At 41.7% G+C, this 15,631-nt stretch overlaps 1 protein-coding gene across 1 annotated transcript in view; it reads right to left on the bottom strand.

The window, feature by feature from the left end:
• The window catches only part of EXPH5 (exophilin 5), a 27,801-nt gene that overhangs the window by 1,966 nt on the left and 10,204 nt on the right, over window positions 1-15,631 (bottom strand). Inside the window, exons 2-4 of the mRNA XM_006760817.2 lie at window positions 14,870-14,918; window positions 6,684-6,819; window positions 2-3,612 (exon numbers count right to left, since the gene is read on the bottom strand). Of these exons, the coding sequence (XP_006760880.1) occupies window positions 2-3,612; window positions 6,684-6,819; window positions 14,870-14,918 (3,796 nt within the window). The remainder of the gene's footprint in view (window position 1; window positions 3,613-6,683; window positions 6,820-14,869; window positions 14,919-15,631) is intronic.

Raw genomic sequence — 15,631 nt, 5'->3', positions numbered from 1 at the left:
TTTCCCCCTGAAGCATTGATGAAGTATGCAGGGTTTCACTTTGCATCTTTCCCCCCCTCTTTTTCTTGCTTTGTGAATCACCTAGAGGTGTTTTAGCTAAATTAGCTGGGGAAGTTTCTCTAGTTTTAGATTCTCCGTTATGAAGAGAAATATCTGCCTCAATAGAAGCCATTTCCTGTAGTGTGGGCTCTGATGGCCCAATACTTGGTAACTGTAAAACAGTCTCTTTCTCAGTGTTGTGAGAAAGGCAACTGCTGTTTTCCTGAGACGTTAGGTCTTCAGATGAAGTTGTTCCTGACTGCTCTTGTGTAGAATGATTCAGTTTCTCTTTTTCCAAAGTATCAGGGAATGTTTCAGATGCCACTTTAGTTGATTCTGTAAATGCATCAATATTTTCAGCATACTTTTGGAGGAGGCTACAGAATTTTTTGCTGTGTTTCCTTGGTAGAGTGTAATATATTGACACGATCTCAAGACACTTTACATTCTCTTCATCACCCGAAACAGAAAACATACTCGTAGTCTTAACTTTATGTAATGTTTTCCCACTTTTCCCCCCTGACATAGCCGAAGAAAGGGGTAAAGGGTCTTCATTTGAAAGGGAAAATGTACCTGTCTTGGAGGCAACAATTTTACCATCCTTTTCAGTGCATTCTTGACTGTGTTCCTTTCCATGGTGTCTTTTGGTTAAAGAACAATCCCTAACAGATGAGTCACTTTCCAGAGGGTTCATGGTTTTCTCCCAAGGTCGTAGTGTTGTAGCAGAAGCATTCATGTCTGTGATCAAGCATTTTTCTCTCTCATCTTTTCCAAGGGAGGCATATGGTACCCCTAAAGGACATGACACAGCCCTCTTGATGAGGAATGGAAGGGGTCCTTTTCTAATGAAAGCAGGTCCAGTGTTTGTCATCCTCTCTGTGGCTTTAGGCCCAGCTGAGGCAGAGTCTGAAACTACTTTGGAACAGCTGATTTCTGACTCAGAAGAACTGGGGCTGAACTTGTTTGATGTGTCTCTCCCTATTGGATCCCCTACATCAGTTTCAGATTGGCGTGGAAGTGGCTTATTCCTAAGTGAAGGAGCCATTATCTTACTTTCTGACTTCCTGCTGTTAATGGGGAAACTGGCTGCTGTTCTTGGTAAGCTACGGTAAATTGTGTGAAGCTCAGGAGCCTCGGAATCACTTGGATTCACCTCCACGAGGCTACTGCTGCCACTGGTGGGTGCTGATTTACTTTCTGTTTTGCTCAACTTTTCAAGATAGGATATACGCCGTCTTACTTTTCCTTTCCCCCTTCCAGCCCTGACAGGAGAGTGTGAATGGCGTTTCACATCAACCACTTGGTGATGGATAGGCACAAAACTAGCATCTCTGCTTTCATTTTCCGAAGGGTGCGAGGTAAACAGATTATTTTGATGCTTGCTATTATTGTCTTCATTTTCTTTTTCTCTCAAAGATGGATCTTTGCCTGAAAGACTTTTCCCAGAGAACACTGTAGTAGAAGGACCTATCAGAGCACCAAGGAAACCATTATTTGATGGTGAAGAATCTGGTGCTGTACCTGATGGCAGACCTAAAGAATCACATGGGATATTGTGGCCCGCAGTTGACTTGCTACCATTGGTGGAATGAGTTTTGGTACATTGTTCTTCCTTGGTATCTAAAATAGCAGACATTTCTGGTGACTGTGTATTTTGATTACCAGTAGATTCAGAGCTCCAGTGGCTACTTTCAGTAGTACTTGAAATAGCTTCATTTCTTACTGTTAATTCCTGGAGGCCACCTTCACTTGGGCTGGGAATCAATGATGGTATTCTGCTCTCCTGAATGAAAGGAAAGGAAGTTGCTGGGCCAAGTTTTCTGTTTTCAGTGTAACTCTGATCTTTCTTTGGTTCATTGGCCTTACCTCTCTGTGATATATGAATTTTGGAGACATCTTTCCCAGAAATGACTTGGGGTGACTTTTTTGAACTTTTTGTGGTAGATGCATTAAAAACAAGTCCATTGGTTTTGGCTGAGTCTCGGGAGAGGGGACTTTGAAAATCAGCTAAAGGATTAGAGATTACTGTCTCTGAAACAGGTTGGGGCTTTTCACTTGTGTTTGTCTGGTCCATCTTGTTTAGTTGTTTGTCTTTTTCCAAAATAGATCCATTCAAGTCTTGCTCATCATTCACTTCTGAGGCCAAGATGTTGGGTTGGCTATGAGTAAGAGGTGGGGAATCAACTGAATTGCTGTTGGTCACAGTGACTTCTGTGTAGCTTCTTATTAGAAGAGAGGCAGGCTTACTTTTCTGCCAAGTGACCATGGGATTCTGAAAGTTGGGACCCTGACGATTCCCTTTGTCATCGGAAATCTGGGTGAAGGAACTTCTGAATGAGGATGCCAGAGTCGGAGCAGTTCCAAATGAGTACGGTTCTTTGTTTCCATGTACTTCTACAGGAGAACTGTCCTGTTGACATACTAACCCCCTAGATTTGATGTGATAGTTTGAACCCACCATGGAGCACATATCTGGCGTGCCAAAATGAGTCATCTGGTTTCCATTACCTTGTGACACCTCCATGCTATCCAGTGTAGACGTCTGAGGATCAAACTGCCAGGGATATGGCTCTTCTTGGTCTCTGGAAATATTTGTTCTATAGTTAGGTGAAAATGATGCCCAGTGTTGGGAAGAAACATTATGGCTATGACCAGCTGATGCACAGTTTGCCTCAGGGGAAGTCATTTCAAAGTCTCTGTCAGAAGTGAAAGGTTTCCTACTTTGACGAAAGCCAGACCAGGGACCATGTTCTTCCTGTTGGCCCCCGGAAGGATTTTGTCTAAATCTCTGTTGCCTGCTTCGTCCAAAGGTATGGCTAAAAAAAGACCTCGCAAATGGGTTGTCTTGACGGTAGAATGGCATGTTCTCTGAGTTCTCAAACGGGTCCGGACTCACTGTGCTATCCACGGGGGAATTTAAACTTACATTTTGGTAAATATTCTGTGAACGATAAAATTCATATCTCCTAGTCTCCTGAAAACACCGGGGATACATATACTGGTCAGCAGGGTCAATTTCCATTGGTGATGGTGCCCTCAGGAACTCTTCCTGGTTCGGCGTCTCTCCAGAAGAATCTGATCTATTCCATATGATGGATGATAAAGGGGTCCTCTTCGGGCTCTGCTGGTGGCTTGGTGGCATAAATCCACTCTTGTTCTGAGTAGTGGCTGGAAAATGTATGCTTCTTGTTGTGAAACGCCCTGTGGCTGGGGAGGCTAATCGTTGCCTGCTGTCAAAACACAGAGAAGTGCTGCCGAAAGCATTCTTTTGCGCATAATCTTCTTTTAAAACTCGGGGCTCCCTTGTTCTGTACATATCATAAATGGTCCTTGTTCTAGGAGAAAAAGTTCTAAAACCTTCTCTAGGAGCTCCTGGTCTGAGGATGTCATAGAAAGACATATTAGAAGTTTCATTAGAGCGGGTTTTGTGCCTTCCGGTGGTATTACCATGTCGGTTCCCACTGGAGTAAAAATGACTGAACTGTGTTCTTGGTCCATAGTCGAGAGGCGTTCTTGAATGCACTGAGCTGGAAGACTGCTCCTGAGCCAGGGTGCTATCCAAGTCATCTAAAACTGGAAGGAGAATACGAGTGACATTTTGGTATAACATTTTAGCTTAATAATTTGAGCTGTTGGGGCCCCTCTTGAAGAAACATAATAATTTTATATTTATCATATTATCAAAGATGTGATGACATTAGTTTTGATTATAATTTTACAATAGTCTGACTTTTACAAAGCTGTAATGAAAGTTTCTTTTTCATACTTTTTCAAAGTTAACCTTCCATAATGCCTTAATGGACACAAAGCTACATTTTCCCAAATGACAGGTTTTAATCGTGGCTTCTTTTAGTTCTTCTTTTGTGTCACTAAGTGGCTAAAGTATTTACAGCCATGTTTACCTCAGAGGATTGTAATAGAAATGAGAGTCTGTAAACAACATGTGATTTCTCAGTTGTACATTAAGAAAACAGTATTACCACCAAAAGTTTAACACCTAATTTATAAACGTACTTACTTGGATGGATTTGAGCAATTCATAAAATTTAAAGTTCTATACAATATTGTTAAATGATTTGCTAATGGTAGATTGTTTTTCCTGGAAAAATTAAGACCTATTAGTACTCACTTATTGGAAAAAATTTATTGATTGATTTTAGAAAGAGAGGAAGGGAGAGAGTGAGAGAGAGAAACATCGATTTTTGTAGTTCCACTTATAAGGCCCATTAGCACTCCTTTAGATAGCACTTCCTATGTGTCATGCACAATTCTAAGCACTTAAATTTATTAACTCATTAAATCCACACCTAACCTTATAAGATTTGGTGTTATTACTACTCTTGTTTTAAAAATGAGGAAAAAGAGGCACAAAGAGATGAGGTAAGCTGCTAAGGTCACACCGCTCATAAGTACATGGATACAGGCAGTCTGTCTCCAGAGGCCATACACACAACCGCTGTGCAAGGCCACCTCAGTGCCGTAAAAGTTGACTTTTCACTATTTCTTTTAATGGATCATAGAGATGATTTCACTATGAGCTCACAATGTTACAAGGTGGTGAATGGCCACTGTCAAACACTGTTTATCTTTCTCTCAGTAGCAAGGTCAGAGTGTGGTGTCCAAGTTAGGACCTAGTGACCTCCTTCTCATGCCAAGGACCTAGGCCAACCCCAGACCAGTGCTCGGCTTCCTAGGTCCACATCTCTGTGCTCAGACCAGTCACAGGGTATTTGCAGCTGGTATCTCTTTGAATTGTGTTTATTTAATCATATTTGACATCTTTTTCTCAATAAAAACCTGTTAGAATTTAAATAAGACCATATAATCTTCTCAAGTTTTAAGATGCCCTAAAGCCCACATTGTAGTAGATATAATTTTATCATATTCATGTTATAATGACTATAAGTCGATGACACCTTTATTGAAGAAATGTTCATTAAAGAAGGTAAAGTCTTTATGAGAAACAAGTTAGGGGATTATTTAAATTGCTAAGGCGTTTTTACAGAAATCTTTCATTCTGAGTTACATAAAATGGTGCACTCTCCTCGGTTATTTAAAATTATTTGTTATCAAAGTATTTGATTTTAACTCTTCAATGATAGGGAAAGCCAATCTGGAGGTACAAATGTCTAGTTGAAAGAGAGGCATATCAGTATCTGAGTGAATGTAAGTGGGATGTACTTGTGACATGTCAATTAGGGCAGGTGCTGAAGGGGTTTTGGGCCTCTGTTCTGGATTACCCCTACCCTATATTATTTGTAAGTTGGTGCTATTAAGTTTGCACAGCCAGTAGAAGAACTGACCTTGAGCCTTAACGATCTGTAACTAAGGAATTCCTCAGGGAATCATCCTGTCAGTGCTTTAATGAAAAAAAAAATTATCTCATCTCTGAAATCATTTATCCCGCATATCCACAAATAAAATAATCAAGCAATGCCAAACTATAGGTGGGGCAAAAAATGGAAATACTCCAAAAACAACAACAACGAAACAAAACCCAAAACTATGTGATGAGTAACATAATCTGCCTTTGAAATAATTATAACAAAATCTCCTTGATTGCTATTCTCTCTTTAAAGCTGTTCGTAGTTTTTCTTTTTTGAAATAAAGTCTTTTGCTGACTATAAAACAATATGTGGCTATAACAGAACATATAGGAAAGAATAACAAGAGGTAAAATCACCTGGAATCCTCCTCAGAGGGAACCACTCCTTATATCCCCATAGAATCCCAAATTAGCAATGCTGTTTTACTAACTACTAACTACTTTTGAGGAGTTTTTTTTTGTTGTTGTTGTTGTTTGTTTGTTTTTTTAAATCCTGTTCTGCTTCTCCTCTTTATTTCCAGAGAGGCGAAGTCATTTTTTCCATTTCATATACCATTGCTCTCCTCTATCAGCAAAACCCTTTTCTGAAACAGAGATTTTCCTCTGGGTCTCTTTCCTCAGAAGCAAGTTGTCTGCCGGGAACCATCTTACTAAAAGGGGTCCCCAGGTTGCCAGTCAGCTGGGTGCCTCTCACTGACCCCCTCACCTGTCCCAACTACAGGGCCTAGGTGATGTCACTGCCCTTTGCAAATTGAATTTAGTTCTGCAAGTGAAGCCGGGGGGTGACTTCAGAGTTACTTTTCCAATGGCCAGGCTTCTTTTGATACAGAATAACCTATGTAAAGGCGAGCTATATTCACATAACAATAGCATCCATGGGTGTGTTGTACTTTTGGAATCTCTTTCTTTATTGCTATCTATTGTACAAGGTTAACTGTTTAACAACAATTAGATTTCATCACAGTGCCTTTAGGTAGGTCCTAATCAGTAACAATAAAAGCTTACTAAGAACAGTAAACTTTATGGATACATTTCCTGAAGGTGTATTTCCTTTTCAACTGAGGTTAAATATTAAACATTATGACCCTTCCATAGATTTATCAGCCTTGGTCTGAGAATATTTGCTTAGATTATATTTAAACCTAAGAGTCTTTAATATTTGTGTTAATAACATGTAACAACATCCTCTTTAAGTAAGGTAAACAAGAGGATTTCAAAAATAAAGTAGAGTTTGATATGTTTTGAGGATTTTCATACAAACTGTCATTATTTGCTTTAGTTTAGGGCGTTGCAAAGAGGATTTAATGCATAGACTTACCTCGGAAAAACTCGTTGTCTAGCACAGAGGTACCCCAGGGGGGCACACTGCTTCCGTCCCTCATGCCTGCTGGCCTGGGTGCAAATGCACTGTCCACTGGGTGATTTTCCAGAGGTGAATTGTATCGTTTTGCCTGCTGATTTTAAAATAGAAAATGCAATATTATTTCTGGAACTTCTGTAGACAGAATACTCACATATTCCCACCGAAATTTTCATTGCTTAAAAGTACTACTCTAAGGACTGCCATCAATTTTTCTAACATTTGTTCCTCAACTTAATAGTGTTTTGTTGTTTCTGTCATTTTCAAGTGATCACAAACTTCTCCTTACTCAGGTCAATTCTATTTACTATGAGTCTTCAGGCAAGATATTTAGTCTTTCTCTGCCAAAGACTCTTACAAACTTAAACAGCACCACACAAACCTTAGGGAAATCCTTCAAAAACAGGAAAGAAATTGAACTCTCTTAAGTTGGGAGTATTGTCTCCATGGCCCCAATGGCTAGAATTTTAGATTTCTTAACACTGTACCTATTCTATCAAGAGGTGGTTAGCTGAAGCATAAAGTGGGCCTTAAGATTTGTGAACTTCCCTTTTCTCCACATCCTTCCTTGTGCACTGTTGGTGGGAATGCGGATTGGTGCAGCCACTGTGGAAAGCAGTATGGAGTTACCTCAAAAAGTTAAAAATGGAGCCCTGGCCAGTGTGGCTCAATGGTTAAAATGTAAGGGTCACAGGTTCGATACCTAGTCAAGGGCATGTACCTGGGTTGCAGGTCTGATCCCTGGCCCAGGTCTGGGCATGTGTGGGAGGCAACCAATTGATGTGTCTCTCTCACATTGGTGTTTCTCTCTCTCTCTCTCTCTCTCTCTCTATCTCTCTCTCTCTCTCTCTCTCTCTCTCCCCCTCCCTCCCTCCCTCTCTCCCTTCCACTCTCTCTCAAACCCAATGGGAAAATATCCTCAAGTGAGGATTAACAAAAAATAATAAAAATAAAATAAAAATGGAGCTGCTTTATGACTCTGTGATTACACTTCTGGGAATTTATTTGAAGGAACCCAAACCACTAATTTGAAAGGATATATGTATCCCTGTGTTCATTTCAGTGTTATTTACAAAAGCCAAGCTTTTCAGATGAGTGGGTGAAACAGCTGTGATACATTTACACAATGGAATACTACTCTGCTGTAAAAAGGAAGAAAATGCTACCCTTTGTGACAGCACAGATGGACCTGGAGAGCATTATGCTAAGTGAAATAAGCCAATCAGAGAAAGACATGTACCATATATATGATTTCACTCATATGTGGAATCTAATGAACAAACTGAATGACCAAGCAAAATAGAGACAGACTCAGAGAGAGCTGGCAGACAGCTCTGGTGGTGGTGGTGGTGGTGGATCAGTTGGGGGAAGGGAGGAGGGATGGAGCAAAAAAGAAAAAAAGAGAACTCATAGACATGGACAACAGTGTGGTGATTTCTGGGGTGGGAGGTGGGTGGCGGTGGCAGAGGGCATGAAGGGGACAAAAGGTGACAGAAAAAATTAAATTAAAAAAATTTTTTGTGAACTGGCCTGTGTAGCTCAGTAGTTCTCACATCAAAGAGTGGATCTCTCTCTCTCTCTCTCTCTCTCTCTCTCTGCCTTCCTCTCTCTCTCTAAAAATCAATAAACTTTTTTTTTAAAGAACTTGATGGATGTGGTGGTGGTGGTGGTGGGGTGGGGGAGTACTTTTATCCAAAGAGTAGACCCTACCAGAGAGACACAAGATACTGATTCATGGTTTGGAAACCCAGGTGCTGAAAAGTATGACCTTGTAAAGTTTTTCAAAAATCATTGCTAGCTTTACGGGATTTAGGAGAATGATGTAGAGCTAACGTTGCTTTTTTTACTAGCAAATGTTTATTTTGATTTCATCAAACCCATCACTGCCCTACTTTCAAGCTTAATTTGTCCTCATAACCTTGGGGAATTATCCACTCCCACACCTTCACTTTCTTGTGCCACAACTCCATTTGCATTTCCTCTGCCAAACTGGCTCTGTCACTCCTGACTCCACCTCAGCTAATCCTGCACCCATCCCTGAACCATTCCAGCGTCTTTGTTTTCAGTCCCCTCTGGGACCCAGTCCTTGCCTCTTGACTCCTTTCCTTTCCCAAGTTTTCCCTTCCCATTTGATGTTCACTATTACATTTCATCTCACCCTGAAAGCCTCAGCACAAATCTTTAATCTTTCCAAAACTCCAACTTCTCTCCTTCTCCAGCACAGGTCTGTCCAGTTCTAAAGCTCAGGTTCCCTTAATCCCTACATTCGTCACAATCTAGTATTTTCACTCCCGCCTGTTTTCTTTCTCAAGATCTAGGTCAGTTGTTATAGAAGCCCTGCCCAGATCTCATTGACTTGTGGCATTTAGTTCTATCGGAAAGCCATAACTAAATGCATACAAGGAAGATTTATTAATAAGAAACAATCCAATCATAATATGTTGGTCATTGCATATAATTTAACACACTAATATAAAACTCAGAAGTAAACAAACATTAGAAGCAAAACATAACTAGTGAGATACCAACTGTAGGTAATAAAACCAGAAGCTAATCATTTGAAAAATCAGATCAATTACAGCTAAATTCTTTTCTTTGTAAAATTGCATCAAGACATTGTTCTCTTTTGTGCCCTTCCTACTGTCTCTCCAAGTCTTCATTTGTGCTAATAACAATTGTCATGCATCGTATAAGTCCATTCTTCCCAAATCTGCAGTCTGGTAGTTGGTACAGACTAGGAACATCTGATTAAGAGAATACATTGTCTCTCATATATTTAAAAATATATATTTTTATTGATTTCAGAGGAGAAAGGAGAGGGGGAGATAGAAACATCAATGATGAGAGGGAATCATTGATTAGTTGCCTCCTGCATGCCCCACACTGGGGATCAATCCTGCAACCCGGGCATGTGCCCTGACAAGGAATTGAACCATGACCTCCTGGTTCATAGGTTGATGCTTAACCACTGAGCCACGCTGGCTGGGCCTCTCCGCCATTTTAACACCCACACAAATGTCAGATTTCCTCTATGTAGACCAGAGTACACTCCTGTGGCCTCCTGGGTCACAACCCTTTATAATGAAAATATATGTTAAAATGAAAATATAGGAACCGAGGGCTCAGGTAAAACGATGAACCCCTTTAAGCTGGGAAAGATTACTACCACCTAGAGACCTTGCATATAACCTCCTTTGACTGTATGTCTGCCAGATCGTCTACTTCAAGACCAACCCTGCTCACCCAACATGTTAAGAATGCTTCTAACACAGAGAGCTCTCAACTATATGAATAAGATAAAATATGGAGAATTTACTTGCACTCAACTTTAATTCTGCAAGAATTTTTTTCCAGTGACGAAACGTAAAAAAGTAACTGCTAGTCAGTGGTAGGTATCAGACATAGAGAAGACTGAACTCTACCAGTGCCCTAGGAACCCCATTTGCTTAAGCTGTATGTGAGATATTATTAGCCGCAACAGCAACTATACATTAGACTAGGCAAGGTGCTTAGGGCTTCATACGGATTACTTTATTTCATTATTTTAACAACTCTATGCAGTTGGTGCTATTATTTTTCCCACTTTGAGAAAAGTGTGTTTGCAAGAAGTCAGGTCACTTGCTTCAGGTCGCAGGGGTAGCGGGAAGGATTCGTTTCCAGGCTGTCGGATTATGGAGCCCAGGCTGAATCACCTCTCACTACTTTTTTATTAGTTTATCAGGGTCCTGTCCCCTAGCGATAGGCCAAGCACAGGTCTTAGAGCCGCTGGACAACACCTGGAATTTCTCGATACCCAGAGCAGAGGTAACATCCTCTAGGCCCAAAGCACACGGATCCTGTCAGGGATCACTTTTGGCCTCAGTATCCCCCCCCCCCTCCCCCCAAAAATAATGTTCCATGCCATGAGGTTGCCATAAAAAATAAACTGTATTTTCCATTCCTGGCCTAGGAGATGAGATTGAAACACGTCTATGCAGCAAAATTTTGCCCAAATAATTTTCCAGCTTTTGAGTTAAGCCTTTCCCTCCCCAACTCTCTTCAAGGGCCTGTGCTCTGAGTGCACCACACAGTTCTCTAAAATGCTGCACACGTCTTCCTCGGCCTCCGCGTCTCTGCTCCTGGCCTTCGCTCTTTCTCTTCTTCTCCTCCTGGAAAATATTAGCTCACCCTTCAGAGTCTAGTTCACTTATCATGGTCTCTGTGAGCCCTTCTCCAGTTCTCCCAGGAAGAATGAATGACAACAGTATATTTGTATGCACCTCTGGTATGATAGCTATTATGTCACAGCAAAGTCGTTTACATTCTCATCAACTCTTAAATTACTCCTAAATTCATTTTTCAATACACTTTCAAAATAACCTATCTCATTTGATCCTTAGAACAAATTTGTGAATGAGGTAAGGGTTATTATTCCCATTTTGCAGATGAACAAACTGAGTCTTGGATAAGTGATATGAATAATAAATGGTAGCACTGGCTACTCACACTCACTGGATCTGATCCCTAACCCTGTTCTTTCTACTCTGTTGCTTTTACTCATGTACATATCTTCAATTAGATGGTAAATCCTCTGAAGACAGGAACTTTGCTTTCACCATTTCATGCCCTCCATGCACACCATTATGGGCTGATTTACAATATGCCAAGGTAGAAAATTACATTTATAAAATCTCTAGTACACATTATTACGAAGTGGAGATGCTGAATATTTATAACATTAGGATTCAGAAAAGCATGCCCGAAGTGAGAAAGTGTAATGGTTAAACACATGAGTTCCATAGAGATCCAAGTCCCGGCTCTGCCCCTTAATAGCTGTATAACTTTGGGCAAGTTACCACACCTTTTTGTACCTTAGTTTCTTTTTTTGGTAAAATGGGGAAAAAGTTATAATAACAGCAGCAGCAAAAACCCCACCTCACAAGACGAAATGAATTAATAGTGTAGAACAGCTTGGAATGGTGTCCTGCACTTAGTAAGTCCGTATTGTTAGTCATTACTACTCTTCTGTAGTTTCAGAAGATTTCCTGGAGCACTGACAGTGAGCTAGAAAAATGTCCCACAGGGTTAGAGGCCAGAGTCTCAAAATGCTGGCTTTTAGGATCTCAGTGACATTCTCAAACATGGTGGATCACATGTGAGCAACATGAGGCCTTTTAAAAGCAACCCCAATGCACTCTACTGATATAGTTTGCAATTCTGACATGACGAGACAAACAAACCTGTCACAGAGTAACCTTAAACTATTTGAGAACTTCCTGGAGCAGACAAACCTGCAGAACAGCTGTTGGAGCAGAAGTCTAAGCACGCCGATGTTATCAAATGCCTTGGTAAAGTCAACAAAGTAATTTTTTAAGATGTTCCTGAATTTGTTCTGTGTCTGCTTTCTGGCAAAGGTCAAATTCACCAACGCACTTTGTGGCTGAAAACCACCACTCATTCATTTCTTCTTTCAATCTCTGAGTGCTCAGGTTGTGCCAGGATCCTACAGCTGACATATTACCTGACAGTAGGCCCCGCCAAAATTGGCTCAGATTTGAGGAGTGATCAAGTGGCCAAGGCCATATGTTTCGTTTCTATTCTCATCGACTACTTTGACCTTGGATTTCTCACCTGTAAGGAGATGGAGCTCAACTGACAGCAATTGCTCTTTAAGGAACATTTGGTGATTTCTGGAGATATTTTTTTTAAAAAAATAGTTTTGTTGATGCTTTAGAAAGAGAGGAAGGGAGAGGGAGAGAGAGAGAAACATCAATCGGCTACCTCCTGCTCGAGGGAATGGAGCCCCAAACCCGAGCATGTGCCCTGACCGGGAATTGAGCTGGCAACCTTTTGGTGCCCAAGACAATGCCCAACCAACTGAGCCACACCAGCCAGGGCTGGAGACATTTTTGATGGTCACAACTGAGTGGAGAACCATGGACATCTAGTAGGTAGACGCCAGGGATACTATTAAACATCCTACAATACACAGGACAGCCCCAACAGAGAATTATCCAGCCCAAAATGGCAATGGTACTGAGGGTGAGAGCAGCTCTGAGCTGCATGTCTCTAAATTTCTCTCTGTTTTCTCAAACCTTTTGTTTCTTTTAAACTGAAGCAAAATGTTTAAATAGCAGCTTTCTTCTCTTTTGAGCGGAAGGTTATCTAATAATGTAGTACAGTCTCCTATAAAATACCAGAATCCTCTTTGCACTATTCCTGCCAAGTTGCCAACCAAGTAATGGGAAGTTCATTACCTTAAACCTTAGCAAGAATTCCTCTGGCATCAATAGCCAACTTTCAGCTTCCTGCAGGCTTAAGGGGATAGAGCTTCCATGAATAAATAATGGAAACCTACATATCATACAAAACCTTTGTTTTAGACCAGGAGTGAGGAACCTTTTTTCTGCTAAGGGCCATTTGGATATTTATAACGTCATTCTGGGGCCATACAAAATTATCAACTTAAAAATGAGCCTGCTATATTTGGTCAAACATTTAATTAACTCACCCCTAATGGTTTGGCAGGGCCAGACCAAATGCTTTTGTGGGCCTTATACACCCCAGAGGTTGGATGGTCCCCATCTGGTTTTAGACAGTAGTTTTATTATTTTCTCCCTCCTACTTCTTATAAAATTTATTAACTGGGGTCAACAATCAGGGGTGCGAGTTGCATGTGTTTTCCCAGTTCGGACCTTTTATATCGACATGCTACGAGCAGTGAAATGGTTAAACGCAAGCAGCAATCGACAGTGCCAAAGAAAGAAATCTATTAATCCCCACACTGGGTTTTCGAATCCGGAGAATTCCAAATTGGCTCTACTGTTTTGTAACTTCTAGGCATTTGCATTTCTTTTTACATTCCTCATCTGCTTCCGAGGAGGCCGGGGCTCTCAGATGGGAGGGTCCCGTGAGCTTGAGCGCTTCTCTCCAAGAAGAGTGAGGACACAGAAGCATCCTGGAGCAGGCTCTGCCTCTTAGGGCCCTAATGGTTTGGCAGCCCCCTCAGTCCACTGGGCCCCCTCAGTCCACTGCTCCTCCGTTAACGGAGAGTCTGCAGGGAGTGAGCACCCAGGGCTCCTACGCACACAGGGCTTGGGGGCTGACACCGCTGTAGGCATCATTAACTTCTGGGAGTTACAGAGACCCCGCATTTCTAACCCTGACTCTACCACTGACCTTGAGCATGATCTTTACATTCTCTCAACCTCAATTTTTTCATCTTTCATATGGGGACTTGGCACAGTTCCTCTGGGGATTAACTGAAATGATCTTTGAGAATGGCAGCTGGTGCTGGTGTCTTGGCTGGGGCTCAAGCATATAAGGACAGTGACAGGGTTCAGTGTCATCCAGAAAGAAGGAACGAAGCAGCATTACTCAGAAGGAAAAGGGGGCTCACTTTGTTTTCAAAGGACCTCTGTTTAAATGCTTTCCTCACCAGAATTCTCCCCCGTGCTTTTTGCAAAAACAAACAAACAAAAACAAGAGAGAGAGGCATGACTACTAAGACCACAATGAATTGAAGAATACCTCTACCTCCTCCTGCACTCTAAGATCTCTTCCAAAATTCCCCTTCTTTCAGCTCCAAACCACACGAGTGACTCAGAAAGTCACAGGCATGTGTAGAACCAAAGCGAGGACGATGAACAAACAAATAGAAGACGTACCGCTTTTCAATCTTGTAAGCACGGGAGCACACAGATAGATTCCCATCTAAGCCCTTGGTGGAGAGTCATGTGGGGACAGTACCCTCCTGTGAGCTTGCTCCGGCCCAAAGCATCCCACCCATCAGTGGCTTCCTCTCTGAATACGAATGATGATCTTACCCAAAAAGGTCCAGCCCAGACCCACATAGGTTTGCAAAAGTGGCGGTGATGCCTCTTGCCTCTTCCTCCGCCCACTGCTTTAGCCCTGAACGGGAGGGACGCGTGGTAAAGTATCCGAGATGCCACTGGTGGTGCGAGTGGACACCCAGTGGCCTCGCTCCTGCTTGGCACAGCCAGAGCCAACGGGAAAGCAATCACGCATGGAACACTGTGAGCTCTCTAGGAGACATCTAAGTTTCCTAAGTAATTTTAACGCTGAGCCAAAAAGAATCCTATTGAAACATGTAGCCAACCAGGGATTACATTAATTCTGAATTCCTTTCGTTTCCGGTTACTTACCACAGCACTTCCCCTCACAGACACAGGAGGTCCCGCGTGGCTGTCACACCTGTGGAAAGAAGTTGAAATAATTTCTTTGAAGAAGTGCCTAACTTTTCTACCGGGAGGAAAATCAACAGCCATCCGCCATTATACCTTGCTATCTGGAGAAGATGTGTGTCTACTGCTCTGTAGATTCTTAGTTAGTGCATTGTTGAAAAAAGTTTCAGAAATCTTTTCCTATGAGCGCTTAGGAGGGATGTTTTTACATCTTTGTCACCCAGGGAGTCGAGGAGAAATTACGTATTTGAACACAGCAGGAGACGTAATAGCAGCATGGTTACATTTGTTGAGTGCTTAGCATATGTGGAGGCAGTACTCTCGCAGATGCTCATATTAACTCATTTAAATGCATCACCCTCATGAAGTGGGTACTATGTCTATTCTCCTTTCACAGGCCAGGAGATGGGGGTACAGAGAAGGTAGGAGACACTGCCCAAGCTCTACATCAGTGATTTTCAACCTTTTTCATCTCATGGCACACGTAAACTAATTACTAACATTCTGTGGTACACCAAAAATGTATATTTGGCCGATCTGATAGAAAAATAGGTGTAATTTTGACTCATTCACACAGAACAGCTATTGTGTTGTCTGTTGTGGTTAAAAAAAATTTTTTTATTGACTTCCGAGAGGAAGGGAGAGGGAGTTAGAAACATCAACGATGAGAGAGAATCATTGATCTGCTGCCTCCTGGACGCCGCCTACTGGGGGTTGAACCCA

This window comes from Myotis davidii, unplaced genomic scaffold, assembly GCF_000327345.1.
Source record: "Myotis davidii unplaced genomic scaffold, ASM32734v1 scaffold137, whole genome shotgun sequence".
Classification (NCBI taxonomy): domain Eukaryota; kingdom Metazoa; phylum Chordata; class Mammalia; order Chiroptera; family Vespertilionidae; genus Myotis; species Myotis davidii.
This window is presented reverse-complemented; position numbering and strand designations above follow the sequence as displayed.